Source organism: Myotis yumanensis, unplaced genomic scaffold (assembly GCF_028538775.1).
Source record: "Myotis yumanensis isolate MYYU_CA2020_CCGP unplaced genomic scaffold, mMyoYum1.0.hap1 SCAF_5, whole genome shotgun sequence".
Classification (NCBI taxonomy): domain Eukaryota; kingdom Metazoa; phylum Chordata; class Mammalia; order Chiroptera; family Vespertilionidae; genus Myotis; species Myotis yumanensis.
Window position 1 is genome coordinate 23,596,026 of NW_027223756.1, and position 13,075 is coordinate 23,609,100.

The 13,075-nt window shown below is 43.5% G+C and overlaps 1 protein-coding gene across 2 annotated transcripts in view; it reads left to right on the forward strand.

The window, feature by feature from the left end:
• DPYSL3 (dihydropyrimidinase like 3) overlaps positions 1-13,075 on the forward strand; it is a 101,908-nt gene that overhangs the window by 67,035 nt on the left and 21,798 nt on the right. For both annotated transcript variants that reach the window (XM_070414662.1, XM_070414663.1), the window contains exons 2-4: positions 2,489-2,577; positions 6,756-6,940; positions 9,325-9,489. In XM_070414662.1, the coding sequence (XP_070270763.1) occupies positions 2,489-2,577; positions 6,756-6,940; positions 9,325-9,489 (439 nt within the window). The remainder of the gene's footprint in view (positions 1-2,488; positions 2,578-6,755; positions 6,941-9,324; positions 9,490-13,075) is intronic.

Below are 13,075 nucleotides of genomic sequence, written 5' to 3' on the forward strand. Positions count from 1 at the left end.
TCCAGTTTTTTTTCTTAAAAGTCCAATTTTTTGGCCCCTTCACATAATTTTCTGACTCAGATGGCCTTTCCATCATACCGATATAATAAAACTTCCTGTTTCCCACCCTCCACTCATTCATTTGGCCATGACCTAACAGCTGTCAAGGATGGGCTGCAGGAACTAAGGTAAAATGATCAAAAGACACATGGTTCCAAGACTAAGAGAGTCTTTGTCTGGTCAGGAGACAATTGAACAATAAGCCAGCTATTATAGAGCATTATAATTGTGTGAACTAAATTGCAATGGCAGCAGGTGGAATTTGCTGGAAAGTCAGGTAACGTGTCCTAAGGGAGAAACCCGTTGACTGTAGGCTGAACAAAGGAGAGGACCTTTGTTGGGTGCCAGGTAACCAAATGAGAAAGCAGAGAGAACATCTTTGCAAAGGCTCAGCCTGATATGAGATAAGAACTACACGCTTCAACAAGTTCTGCTGTTGTATAAAATATGAGGTAATACATGATATAAAGAAGGGTAGACATACTGACCACGCCCAGATCACAAGGGGCTTGTAGGTCATGGGTGCTGGGAGTTTGTATTTGACCTTATTACTGCATCTCCTCGCCACATATATAGGTTCTTTCTAAGCGCCTCATTGATCAGTATCTTTTAAAAATTCTCTCCCCTGACAATATGGCATGATGAAATTCCTTATTCTCATGCAATACCTTGGAAGCAGGAGAAACTAAGTGGTAATTTGCTTTATTGCTCATGGATCCCTCGTTTCAATTCTCATTTTCTGTCCCTGTCCACTTTAATTTTTGAAGCCAGAGGTCAGCTCGTATGTAGGGCTTCCTTCCCCATAAAACCTATGTTCTCAGACTGAGGAATCTCAGAGGGAAGGAGGCTTTGAGAAGAGATTAACCAAAGAACATATGCATATGTACTTTACCTATGGATACAAACAATTGGGTGGTGTAGGCTTGGGGCGAGGCAGGAACCAGGTGGAAGGAGGTAATGGGGGAAAAGGGACATAGGTAATACTCTCAACAATAAAGATTTTAAAAATAAAATAAAACCTTTGTTCTCTTTGAAAGCCAATGTCTGCCTCACCAACTTCATTTCATACCACTTTCCTCTTTGATCCCCAAGCTCCCCCCACACTGATCTTTTTCAGGTTTTCAAATAAACCAAATGTACCCCTACCTCAGGGCTCCACACACGCTGCCCCTCTGCCTGTAGTTCTCCATCTCCACCCCATCTAAATTGATCTTCCCAAAAAGGCCTTTTCCAGCCTCTAGTTAAATAAACAAGCTCCACTCCCCTATATTTTGGGGGCACTTAATACATTTTTACATTTTATTTGTTTTATTGACTTTCTTTTTTCTTTATTGCCAATTGCCCCGTAAGTTCCATAAATGCTGTGACCTGCATGACTCATTCACAAGGGCACCATCCCCACCTATTGAATAATACATATTAAATAATGATTTGCTGAATGAGTGGGTGGATGAAGTCCTTAAGTTTAAACCTTAACAAAACCCAACCTACTATTCTTTTTCATGCTCTGGTGCACTCAACCTAAGATTTCTCTTCTCCCCTATGAACCTAAGGAAGCTTCACCCATCCCTCATGCTGCAGTCTAAGCTCCATTCATTTAATGACATTTTCAGTCTCTAAAGCTGACACTGATTTGTCTATCTCCTGACTTACATGTAAAACACATATTTGTATTTTTTGAATAATCTTGGAATCTACGTGCGTTGTTACCAGTTGGATCACTCTCCAAACTTCATTTAAGTTATAATTTGTAAAGACTTCTCATCAAGAAAAGCAATTTTTAATAATAAAAGCAATAAAGAAATGTATTTCAGATGTGAGAGAGATACTGAATATAATGAAGCAAATATGAATCCTGCATAATTTTTCACCTTGAGTTAAGTACTGTAGATGTTTTGTCCTCTTTTCCATCGAGTAGTTTTCTTATACAGTCCACAACTTAGTGTGCACGTGTGCACACCTGTGTAAGTATCCTGAATTTTAAATGTAACATGACTACCATGTCATTGTAAAGACTTTTAAAGGCTGTTTCATGGTATGCTGGATCCTAAGTGGTTTTGAGAATCATGTGGAACATCAGCAAAAATACCAAACTGGGTGGTAGGCACTGAAGTATATGTTATACCACTCTAAATATTGAATGCTCAATGAAGCAGAAACATAATAAAAAGAGTGTCTTCCCTCAAGTAGCTACACTTCTGATTTGTTATGGTAGGTTGTAGAAGCAAGAGGTGAAACTCCAGAATAATTTGTATTAGAAGCAAAGGCGAAAGACGGGGTCCCCAGCAAATACCCCCAGTTCAAAGGCTGAGTGCATTGAGTGCGCAGATGCCATCAGTAAATGTGTTCTCACTGTACTTCCAAAGCAAGGAGTTGGGAAAACCTTGGCAGACCACTCTTCTCTGAAGTCTTGACTGCGAGAATGACTGCTGTTCTCTTTTTCTTCTAGAGTGACCGTCTTCTTATCAAGGGAGGCAGAATCGTCAATGATGATCAGTCCTTTTATGCTGATATTTACATGGAAGATGGCCTAATCAAGTATGTATCCGGAACCCTTCTCTTTATCTCTTTGGTTTCATGTCTTCTTCTCCTTAAAAATGAATCTTTATTTTCACCCCTCAGTCTGGATGCACTTGATTCTTCAAAAGTGGGAGCTAGCCTTCGTTCACTTGGATCACATGAATAAAGTGAAAAACCTGAGTTTGATCAACCCACTGAGGTGGAGGGCACTTTGGGCCAGCTGCGTTGATGGGCTTCCTATGTGTCTTGGAGAAGTGGAAGATGTGACCACTGTCCTTAAGGATACTGAAAAGTGTGCACAAATTATAGCACCCTAAAATAGGTCCCCCAGGAGCTCAGCTGAGGATAAGTCATTTAGAAGTGTCCAGAGGAAGGTTTTGGGGTGGAGAGGCCATTTAAACTGAACTTTGACTTAGGTAAGAGCACAGATAGGACATATATTCCAGGCAAATTTCCAAATAGATACTTTAGGAATGTAAAATTACTTAGAAAAATGGTTTGCTATTGGATGACTGTAAGCAGCACAGCCAGGTAACCTTTAAGTGCAGGTTCCTTACCTAGTGACCTTTAAGGGAAGGGTTTGATAGACACATAGCCTTTCATCACAGAAGGCACAGTACGTCCCCACAGGGATACGATATTGTGTAAAACTAGTGCATTCAACTCATCCTACTAGCCATTCCTGACTTTGCTCAGCTTTATACTTATGTTGTTCAACTTTATTGGCTAGTTTAATATTCTGGTTATGGGAGACCTCTTCCTTATCTTTGAAAACTTGGCTTAGATATACTAGTAAATTTTTGTGGGTGGACATTCCTTATCAGCCCCCCAATCTGAGCTAGCTTCCCCTTCAATATAAAACACCATGTGTTTTTATCAATCATAGCAATCCTCACACTGTTAGGCCCCCTTGAGAGCAAGGACCATATCTTGTTCATTTTCATATTCCTTGCACTGAGCCTAGTATTTAGTACATTGAGCTCTTTTATAAGAGCTACCTTTTATTGAGTATGTAGTATGACTAGTTTAATATTAAATGTTTTTATACCTTACCTCATCTGATCTGCCAGAAACCTTATGAAGTAAGTACTTTTATTGCCCTCTTCTCAGATGAGAAAAAAGAACATAGAAAGTAAATAATTTGCTAAAGATCAACATATAAATCAGATACATTGAATGAATGAATGAACAATGCAAGATTTGGTATTTAGTTGCCTTGCCAATTTCCATAAATAATTTTTCATAGTAGAAGTAGGAAAAAATGGAAATAATAGGCAAGCTAACCAATATAAAACAATTTTGTCAAAATATCAGTCACAATTGATTTTATATTTTTTATTGCTAAATATTATTTTATATAGTCGGCTCTCTTTGGAGGTAGCGAATTCCCTCACTTAGAGACTCAGAAATAGAAAAAAATTATTACTTAATGCTTCTTTCTTATTTCAGAGCTTATGACAGACATCAGTAATTGATCCCAGAACTTTTCACAGTTGAGTCTTAAATGCAAGTTCAATCCATCTTCACACACTTATTCAGGCATCTACTACCAGAGTTGAATATGCAAAATGAATTCCTTTTGGCATCTTTATTAGATTGGACTAGGGACCACTTAACAAGGATGTTATAGAAAGAATTTAACCATCAGATGTGTGGGTTGGTGGTGGAGACAAGGTTGGATAAACATGATCTCCATCCAATTCTGACATTTTGTGTGTCTGTAACAACATTCTTAACAGAGTATAAAAACAGAAATACAGGGGGTCCTCAAAGATCGTTTGACTTATGATTTTTTTTCATATTATAATGGTTTGAAAGTGATATTCTTTCAATAGAAATCATAATTCAAGTTTTGAATTTTGATCTTTTCCTGAGCTAGTGATAGGGCATACAATATTCTCTTATGATGCTAGGCAGCTACAGCAAGGTGATTTTGCCCATCTTTAGGCTAATCTAAATGTCCTCAGCTTGACTAAGCTATAATGTTTGGTTAAGTTAGGTATACTAAGTGCATTTTCAACTTATGATATTTTCAGTGTATGAGTGGTTTATTGGGACATATAATCCCACTGTAAGTCTAGGAGCATCTATTATTTCCTCCAACTGTTCCATAGTTGTTTGCCTGCGAATTTTTATGGAGTGCTTGCTATGTGCAAGGCAGTTGTCTTAGTCACTGGACACATGCTATGTCACATGCTATGTTAAATGCCTTTGGGATCCAAGTCATCTCTTCCCCTGGGAACCTTACATAATTTCAGGGGAACTGAATAATGTGTGTGCTTGTGTGTGTGTGTGTGTGCACGCGAGTGTGTGCGCACAAATGACAGATTTAACGTTACCAGATAATATCAACATCAAATATTAAATTAGTAGAATGATGAGATTCAGAGGGAGAGGGCTGGTTAATAAATGGGAATAGGATGGTTATTAATCATAGTAGCTGATATCTATTGACTTCTTATGTACCTAACATTGTCCTTTAAGCTTAACACAATAACATCTAATCTCCACAACAACCCTATGGAGTAGGCATTTTTATGACATTCTACAGATGAAAAAATTGAGACCTGGTGAGGTTGAGTAACTTGACCAAGGTCATAACACTAGTAACTGGCAAAGCCAAGATTGTGCCTCTGGCTACCCCAATTCCAGAGCTGATCTACACTTACTTAATTACTAGACCTGGCTATCAGTAGAAACTTGACCAAGGAGGGGAGATGGAAGCCCAGCCTTCAGGAATTAATATAACCTTGGTTAGTTCAGTGGAGGAAAAGAGGAAGGCACATCTGTTTGGGGCTTGGTATTGTACTAATTGTCATAGTGGTGCAAGCACACGTGCATCCACACAGAGAGACCAGACAGCTCTTCATGCCCTGGGCTCTCGTTTTCCCTCAGAGGAAAACCAGCAAGAGAGGAAAAACGGGAACACGGCTGGCCAGTATCTGGACTAGAATAGGGTTCCAATCAGAGCTGCATTTTTTCCACAGTGTGTTTTGAATTGTGGTGGCTCTGGAATGGCCCCGTGGTGATGCGGTGAAGTTGAACTCTTAGAGATGTCGGAAATACTTGACCTCAGTTGCAGAACTAAGATTCTGGCAGGCCAGTAGTGGACTTCTGGTGCCCCAAGGGAGTTTCCTTCCCGGCTGGCTATGAATAAAGGGGGAACATTCATGATACTGGCAGTGGGGCTCCTGGATCCCCCAAGGTAGGAGGCATTTAATGACAATGTAGGAGCTTATAAATCAGGGTCCTACCTGCAAACCACATTGGACAGGTTGAACTGGCCATTTAAGTCAAGGGTGTGAAGTCACAAATAGTTCAAGCAACATGAGATGGTGTATGAGGTGACATTGTTCCAGGACTAGTTGTGTTTGTTCCTTGCCTGGTGGAAGGTGCCTTGGCCTACTCACCAGCTTCTTCCCCACCCAAGTTCCCCTCTCGCTCTCCCTGGGAGGCTCTGAAGCTTCCTGGGGGAAGGTGTTTGGTTGAGGTTAGCATAATCATCTTCCTTGGCTGGAAGCTTCCACTGAGGTGCTGACCCCACCAAAGCAGCTGAGAATAGGCGGCTACAGCTTTGACTTCCTCCCTTGCCTTTGTGTGTGATTGATGGGTACATCATCAAGGAAAAGTGGGCTGGGGAGTGAAGACTGGGGTGCCAAAGGACCTCTTTTGTTAGGAGCCCAGGTGAAGCCCCTTAGAGGATAGCTAAATTCACATTCCTGTTCTTTAAATGATTCATCACCCCATGCAATCTCCCTAAAAAAAAATATTTATTTCACACCCTATGTGCTAGACACTCTCAAACCCCTGGGGTTACAGTACTAAACCAGGACAAATGTTTTCCCCAAAAAGCACATTGGATTGTTTTGTGTCTGTAAAAATGATTTTGCTGTATGTATATCTATTTTTATTTGCTTCTAGATCACTAAACTTGTGAATCTACTGTGATAAATGTGTTCCAATGTTTAAAACTGTTATAATATTACTAGGAGCCCAGCGCGTGATTCAAAATCGCTCGGTTCCGCCCACTCTCCAGTCACCAGTCCGGCCCTGTCTCCCTCTCCGGCCCTTGAAGCAGCCATGGCCGCTGCTGATCAGGCCCTCCCCCAGTTAATTAGCATATTTCTCTATTATATATAGAGATGTCTGTCTTTGAAATCACTCTTAAATTGCCAGCTGTTTCACTGTCTTGCCAGGCAAATTGGAGACAATCTGATTGTCCCTGGAGGAGTGAAGACCATCGAGGCCAATGGGAAGATGGTGATCCCCGGAGGCATCGATGTCCACACTCACTTCCAGATGCCCTACAAGGGGATGACCACCGTGGATGACTTCTTCCAAGGGACCAAGGCTGCCTTAGCTGGCGGCACCACCATGATCAGTAAGTTCCCCCAAATCACACACTCCTGGTCCCCAGTGTTAGGAGTGTGTTAACCACCATGCTCTTTGATGATAACTTGTACACGTCCCTTAAGACAGTTGGTAGACTTTCTGCCTGATGGGTCCTGACAGAAGCAGGCTGGAGTGAGGACATTGGCAGCTCACCACAACTGCATGAAAGAGATGCATGAGGTTCATGACAATGAGCTCAGCCATCCCTCCTGTCTTCCTTAGCATTAGGGGCAGGCGTGCAGGCGATGGAGAATCAGAAATGACCACCTCTGGGCCCGTCACTGGGAAAAGCGGACTGAAAAAGTTGTGGATAGTGGGGCAAAAAGTTATTTCAGAACTTCCCATTTGGGTCTCAGGCAGGAGGGGCAGAGAGCATAGCAGAGAGTTTGGTGTTATCTGGTCGGAGCTATTTGTTGACCAGTTCATATTTTTAAGATTGGGCAAGCTATGTCTGTGGTTTCCTCTTTTCTTTCTTTTCTGGTAACTATTACAATTCCAAGGAAACCTAGGGAGTTGCATGCCATTGGATTACTGAACAGAAAGTGATCCAGGGCAGTCCTCCCTGTCCCAAGCGAATCCCAGTGACCTGGGTCCCCTCCCAGGCCCCATTCCAAACTTGGTCAGCAAGGGCACTGTTTATTTTAACACCTTATACATCCACCCACAAACACAGAACAGCCTAAGCCATAGAATCACTCACTTTCGACAGGAGCCCCAGCAGGCTTCAGCTTCAGCTTCAGCTTCAGCTTCCGCTAGCTGGGTGTGGAAGCCCGGGACAATTGCATCGAGGCCATAAAAGGTGCAGTTCCAGCCAAAGTGGGGAAGCCAGCTGACTTCTCAGCAGCCGCCTGCCCACGGAGGCCCTGGTGTGTGTCCAGACATCAGTAATGTAGCTGCACACATTTGCTTTCCGATAAGTGCACTTAGGCTGCTTGCGATAGAGGGCTGAGGAAATGAGGGATCTTGGCTTGGCTTTGCGCCATCTGGGCGAGGAGTTGAGTGTGTCAGCATTCTGCCGATGTGTGTTTTGCTCAGTCTTCTGCATGAGGGAAGGAGCAGGAGGAAAGCCAGAGTTCCCGGTGGCCAGGGAGAAAAGTATACAAAGAACCACACAAGTGTACATGTCCTTCGTAGACAAAGAACCCAGATATGAAAAAGAAAATAAGGAAAGAAAACCCATAAATCCCACATCACTATTTCAGTTTGGCTATTTATATATATTTTTCCTATTTAACAAAAATAGGATCATAATAGACACACTGTGTTTTCGCCTCCCATTTTCACAAAATGAAATGGCATGGATGTCATTTATTTATTTTGTCTTTCCCTTCATTTATTTTTATCCTGCCACAACATGTAGAACGGATGCCAAACCCTCTGTTTTATGAAGGTATCACAATTTTTGTATTTACCCAGACTTCCCTATTGTTAGATATTTCGATTGTTTCCAGTTTTTCACTTATGTAAATATGTAATAATTTAGACTGACAGACATCTTTAGAACCCAGATTGTGCATGCAGCGTTGTTTATTCCCGTGGGAATAATTCTTAGGCACAGAAATAACCCTTGAGTTAAGGTATGAAAAAATTGCCAAGTTTTTTGACATCTATTTTATAATTGTTAAAAGGCAAGTTGTGCCGATTCTCACTTTTCCTCTGCTGCCCAGGCGAACTCTGAGGGTGTCACTTTTGCCCTATCCTCACTAACTGTAAATTTTATTATTTTAAAAAATATCGTTTAGGTTGCAGGTACTGCATGAGTAGATTTGGGCCTCAAGGAAACTAGATTCTTGATGAAGAATTTGCATAGAAATAAGATCTGTGGGCCTAGCGTCAGGCTCCTTCAGCAGACAGTGGCTCTCGTCTGACAGTAAGCGTGAGGGTGTCACTCTTCTGGGCCCTGATATAACTCTAAAACCCTTCCTCCACCTTAGGAGGGAGTTGGACTTTTATCTGTTCTAATGACTCCCTACAGTACTGCTAATAATGGCACATAGTATGCACACATTGATAGCTAACATTAGTTGAGCACTTACTATGTGCCAGGCATCAGGCAAAGCACTTTGGTCATTGGTGCATTTTCCCTCTTCATCTTATAACAAACTTAGAAGGAAGGCACTATGACATCCTGTCTCCCACCCCACTTGGGACCCATTTCAAGGATGAGAAAAATGAGGTCTAGAGAAGCTAATAATGTGTACAAGGTCCCATAGTTACATGACAATTAAGTCATCAGCAACACTTTCCAAGGTTAATTCCATGCTCAGGAAATAGAAATCCTGCAGCCATGGCTGAGCAAACAGGAGCAGGCCTGTGCAAAGGGGAACAGAGGCTGTGTCAGTGAGTCACCCATTTGGGGTCTCTGTCCTTCAGTCGACCACGTGGTGCCCGAACCCGAGTCCAGCCTGACGGAGGCCTATGAGAAGTGGCGGGAGTGGGCCGATGGGAAGAGCTGCTGTGACTATGCCTTGCACGTGGACATCACCCACTGGAATGACAGTGTGAAGCAGGAGGTGCAGAGCCTCATCAAAGACAAAGGTGAGCCCGAGAGCGCCTTCCTCCCTTCCCCCTCGCCCCTCCTCCACACAACATCCACTCATTTGAGTCCCTTCTCCTAGCTTGGAGCCTGGAACCTCAAGCACGCGTGCTGGAAGAAAGGGGCACCACTGCGTTCCAGGCGCTTATTTAGTCCATCATTCTTACTCCCTTGCAGGGTCTCCACGAGATGGGAATTATTATCCTCACTTGGCAGATGGAGAACCTGAGGCTAGAATGAGTAGCAAGCAGTAGATCTCCCCACAGTCTGGGCTCTTCACCTCCATGCAATGCTGCCCATTTGACAGAGGAAGAAACTGAGGGCAGGAGAGGTTAACTTCATATACAAGGTCACATACCTACTGGACATGAGATGAGGAATTTTTATTTTTTTTTATTTTTATTTTATTTATTTTTTTAATTAAATCTTTATTGTTCAGATTATTACATTAGTTACTCTTTTTTCCCACCATAACTCCCCTCCACCCAGTTCCAACCCCACCCTCTGCCCTCACTCCCCACCCACTGTCCTCATCCATAGGTGCACGATTGTTGTCTAATCTCTTCACTCACCCCCACACCCCTTTCTCCCCCCCTCCCCCCAAGAATAGTCAGTCCATTCCCTTTCTATGTCCCTGATTCTATTACAATCACCAGTTCATCAGATTATTTATTCACTTGATTTTTAGATTCACTTGTTGATAGATGTGTATTTGTTGTTCATAATTTGTATCTTTACCTTTTTCTTCTTCTTCCTCTTCTTACAGGATACCTTTCAGCATTTCATATAATACTGGTTTGGTGGTGATGAACTCCTTTAGCTTTTTCTTATCTGTGAAGCTCTTTATCTGGCCTTCACTTCTGAATGATAGCTTTGCTGGATAAAGTAGTCTTGGTTGTAGGTTCTTGGTATTCATCACTTTGAATATTTCTTGCCATTCCCTTCTGGCCTGCAAAGTTTCTGTTGAGAAATCAGCTGACAGTCGTATGGGTACTCCCTTGTAGGTAACTGATTTTCTTTCTCTTGCTGCTTTTAGGATTCTCTCTTTGTCTTTTGCTCTTGGCATTTTAATTATGATGTGTCTTGGTGTGGTCCTCTTTGGATTCCTTTTGTTTGGGGTTCTCTGCGCTTCCTGGACTTGGAAGTCTATTCCTTTCACCAGGTAGGGGAAGTTTTCTGTCATTATTTCTTCAAATAGGTTTTCAATATCTTGCTCTCTCTCATCTTCTGGCACCCCTATAATTCGGATGTTGGTACGCTTGAAGCTGTCCCAGAGGCTCCTTACACTATCTTCATATTTTCGGATTCTTTTTTCATTTTGCTTTTCCGGTTGGGTGTTTTTTGCTTCTTCGTATTTCAAATCTTTGACTTGATCCTTGCGACCCTCTGGTCTGCTGTTGGGAGTCTGTATAATATTCTTTATTTCAGTCAGTGTGTGCTTAATTTCTAGTTGGTCCTTTATCACAACATCGAGGGTCTCATTAGATTTCTTGAGGATCTCACTACATTTATTGGCGGTCTTACCAGTCTTTTCGAGGGCTTCTAAACAGTTCTTTAAAGACCTTAAAAGTGTGGTTTTGAACTCTATATCCAACAGTTTGCTTTCCTCCAATTCTGTCGTTTGTGTCCTGTTTCTTTGTCTCGGCATTTTTTTATGCTTCACTGTGTCGATAGAGTGCCTTTCTGTGCTAAGTGTCCCAATTACCTAAGGTAGACACTCTTGGTGCACCCCCTTGTGGGCTTTGTGCACAGTCTTGTTGTGGTTAAGCCTTGATTGTTGTAGTTATCACTGTGAGGAATTGACCTCCAGGTCAATTGGCTGTGAGAATCCGCTGTGTCTGCGGTGGGAGAACTTCTGTGCTGGAGACACCCCTCTGGGGCTAGACTTGCTTCGATGGGGCTTTGGTGCTCACTGAGTCTGCCTCCTGAGTGTGTCTTTTATGGTTCCACGGAGCTTAAAGCTGGATGGTCCCACTCTGACCTCTGGGCTTCCTGGCTCCTGGATCTCTAGGGAGGTGCTAATCTAGCCTTTGCCTGAGGCTATCCAGCAAAAGCCTCCCTGCAGGGCTTGGGCGGGGCGGGTCCCACGGGATCAACAGGGCGGGGTTAGCAATTATGGCTGCTCTCAGTCTTGCCCTCAGAGGCTCTGCTTCTCAGTGTCCCAGTAGTTGCTGCAAGCCCCACGGAGAGAAAGCTGCCCTAGGGTTCTGAGCGATGCCAGACAGTCCCGCTTCTCCCGTATGAGTCTGGGTCCTTAGAGACTCGCCCGGAACTGGAGCTCAGAGCCTGAGACTCCCTCCCGATTGAAAACAACCGCGCCCTCAGCCTCCAGCCCGCTCCACATGCACTCCGAACCTTAGTATTTTACTTCAGCACTGCGCCTCCTCTGAGCCTCGGTATGCTTTTCTCTTTCCTCCTAGTTGTAGAACATCCACTCAGCCAGCTTTCCTGTGGTTCTGGATGATGTCCGTTCCGTCTTTTAGTTGTATTTTTGAAGTGGTTGTTCGAGGCAGCAGACTCCCGTGTTTACCTATGCCGCCATCTTGGTTTCCCTCCGAGATGAGGAATTTTTAAGCTTCATTATTTTTATTCCAAAGGTCAAACTCATTACTATTATATATCAACAGGATCCTCAGATAAGCTAAGATATTTCTGGGAGCAAAGATGTGTTTGTACTCAGGCTAGGAGCTTAGGGCATGAAACATGTCCTCGTGTGTATGGGGGGTGGGGAGGTAGGGAGTCGGGGGGTCCTCTCAGTGAGTACATGGTTTAGGTTCCCATGGTCTTCTTAGACTCCTCTGTTCTCCACTTCTTCCTACATTTTGATGGCCAGATATTTCACACACATGCACCATCCCCCATACAGACACGCGATGTGCTCGGCATCTAAGGCTGCCTGGGGGAGGGGGACGTAGGGAAGTATAGGTAATGGCCTCTGCTGAGCCACTGAGGCAGAGGGAAGCAGGCCAGTGAAGAGCATCAGAATAGATGCCACGAGCCGGAGGGCTGGCTGGACGCACAGTTTTGATGCAAAGGCCAGGAGCGCGATGGAAGAGAGTGTGCTCTGGGATGGAAGGGTGAGGGTGACCTCTCAGAAGACGAGCTTTCCTTTCCATTCCCCTCCTCACCCTGCAAGCTCTGCTCCTGTCCTCCCTGGTTCAGAATGTGAGATGAACCCTCTCCCTTTTTCCTTGTGTCTCCTTGCACACTGGACTTCGGAACGGCTTTAACACCCATTTCCTTCCAAAGGGCCCGGTCATTCCACGGATGACACAGAAGCTGTGGGCAGGGTGGTGTTGGGAAAAGCTGCCCTCAGATGAACCACTCTGGGTAGGGAAGTTCTCAAATTGCAGCCACTTTTGGCCTGGAACACTGTGGGCTGAGGCGGCCCTGATGGTTGGAGATCAAAATTATCCTCCTTTTTTCAAAACGACTCTCTGCTCCCCAGTCCCACCTATTTCTGTACATTACTATATTAGTAGTTTATTTGAGGTGAAAAACTAAATGGATCATTTCTCAATATCCTACGACTTAGATATTTAAGCTCAAGGTGACACTTGACTTTCAGTTGGTTCTCCAAGGACACGG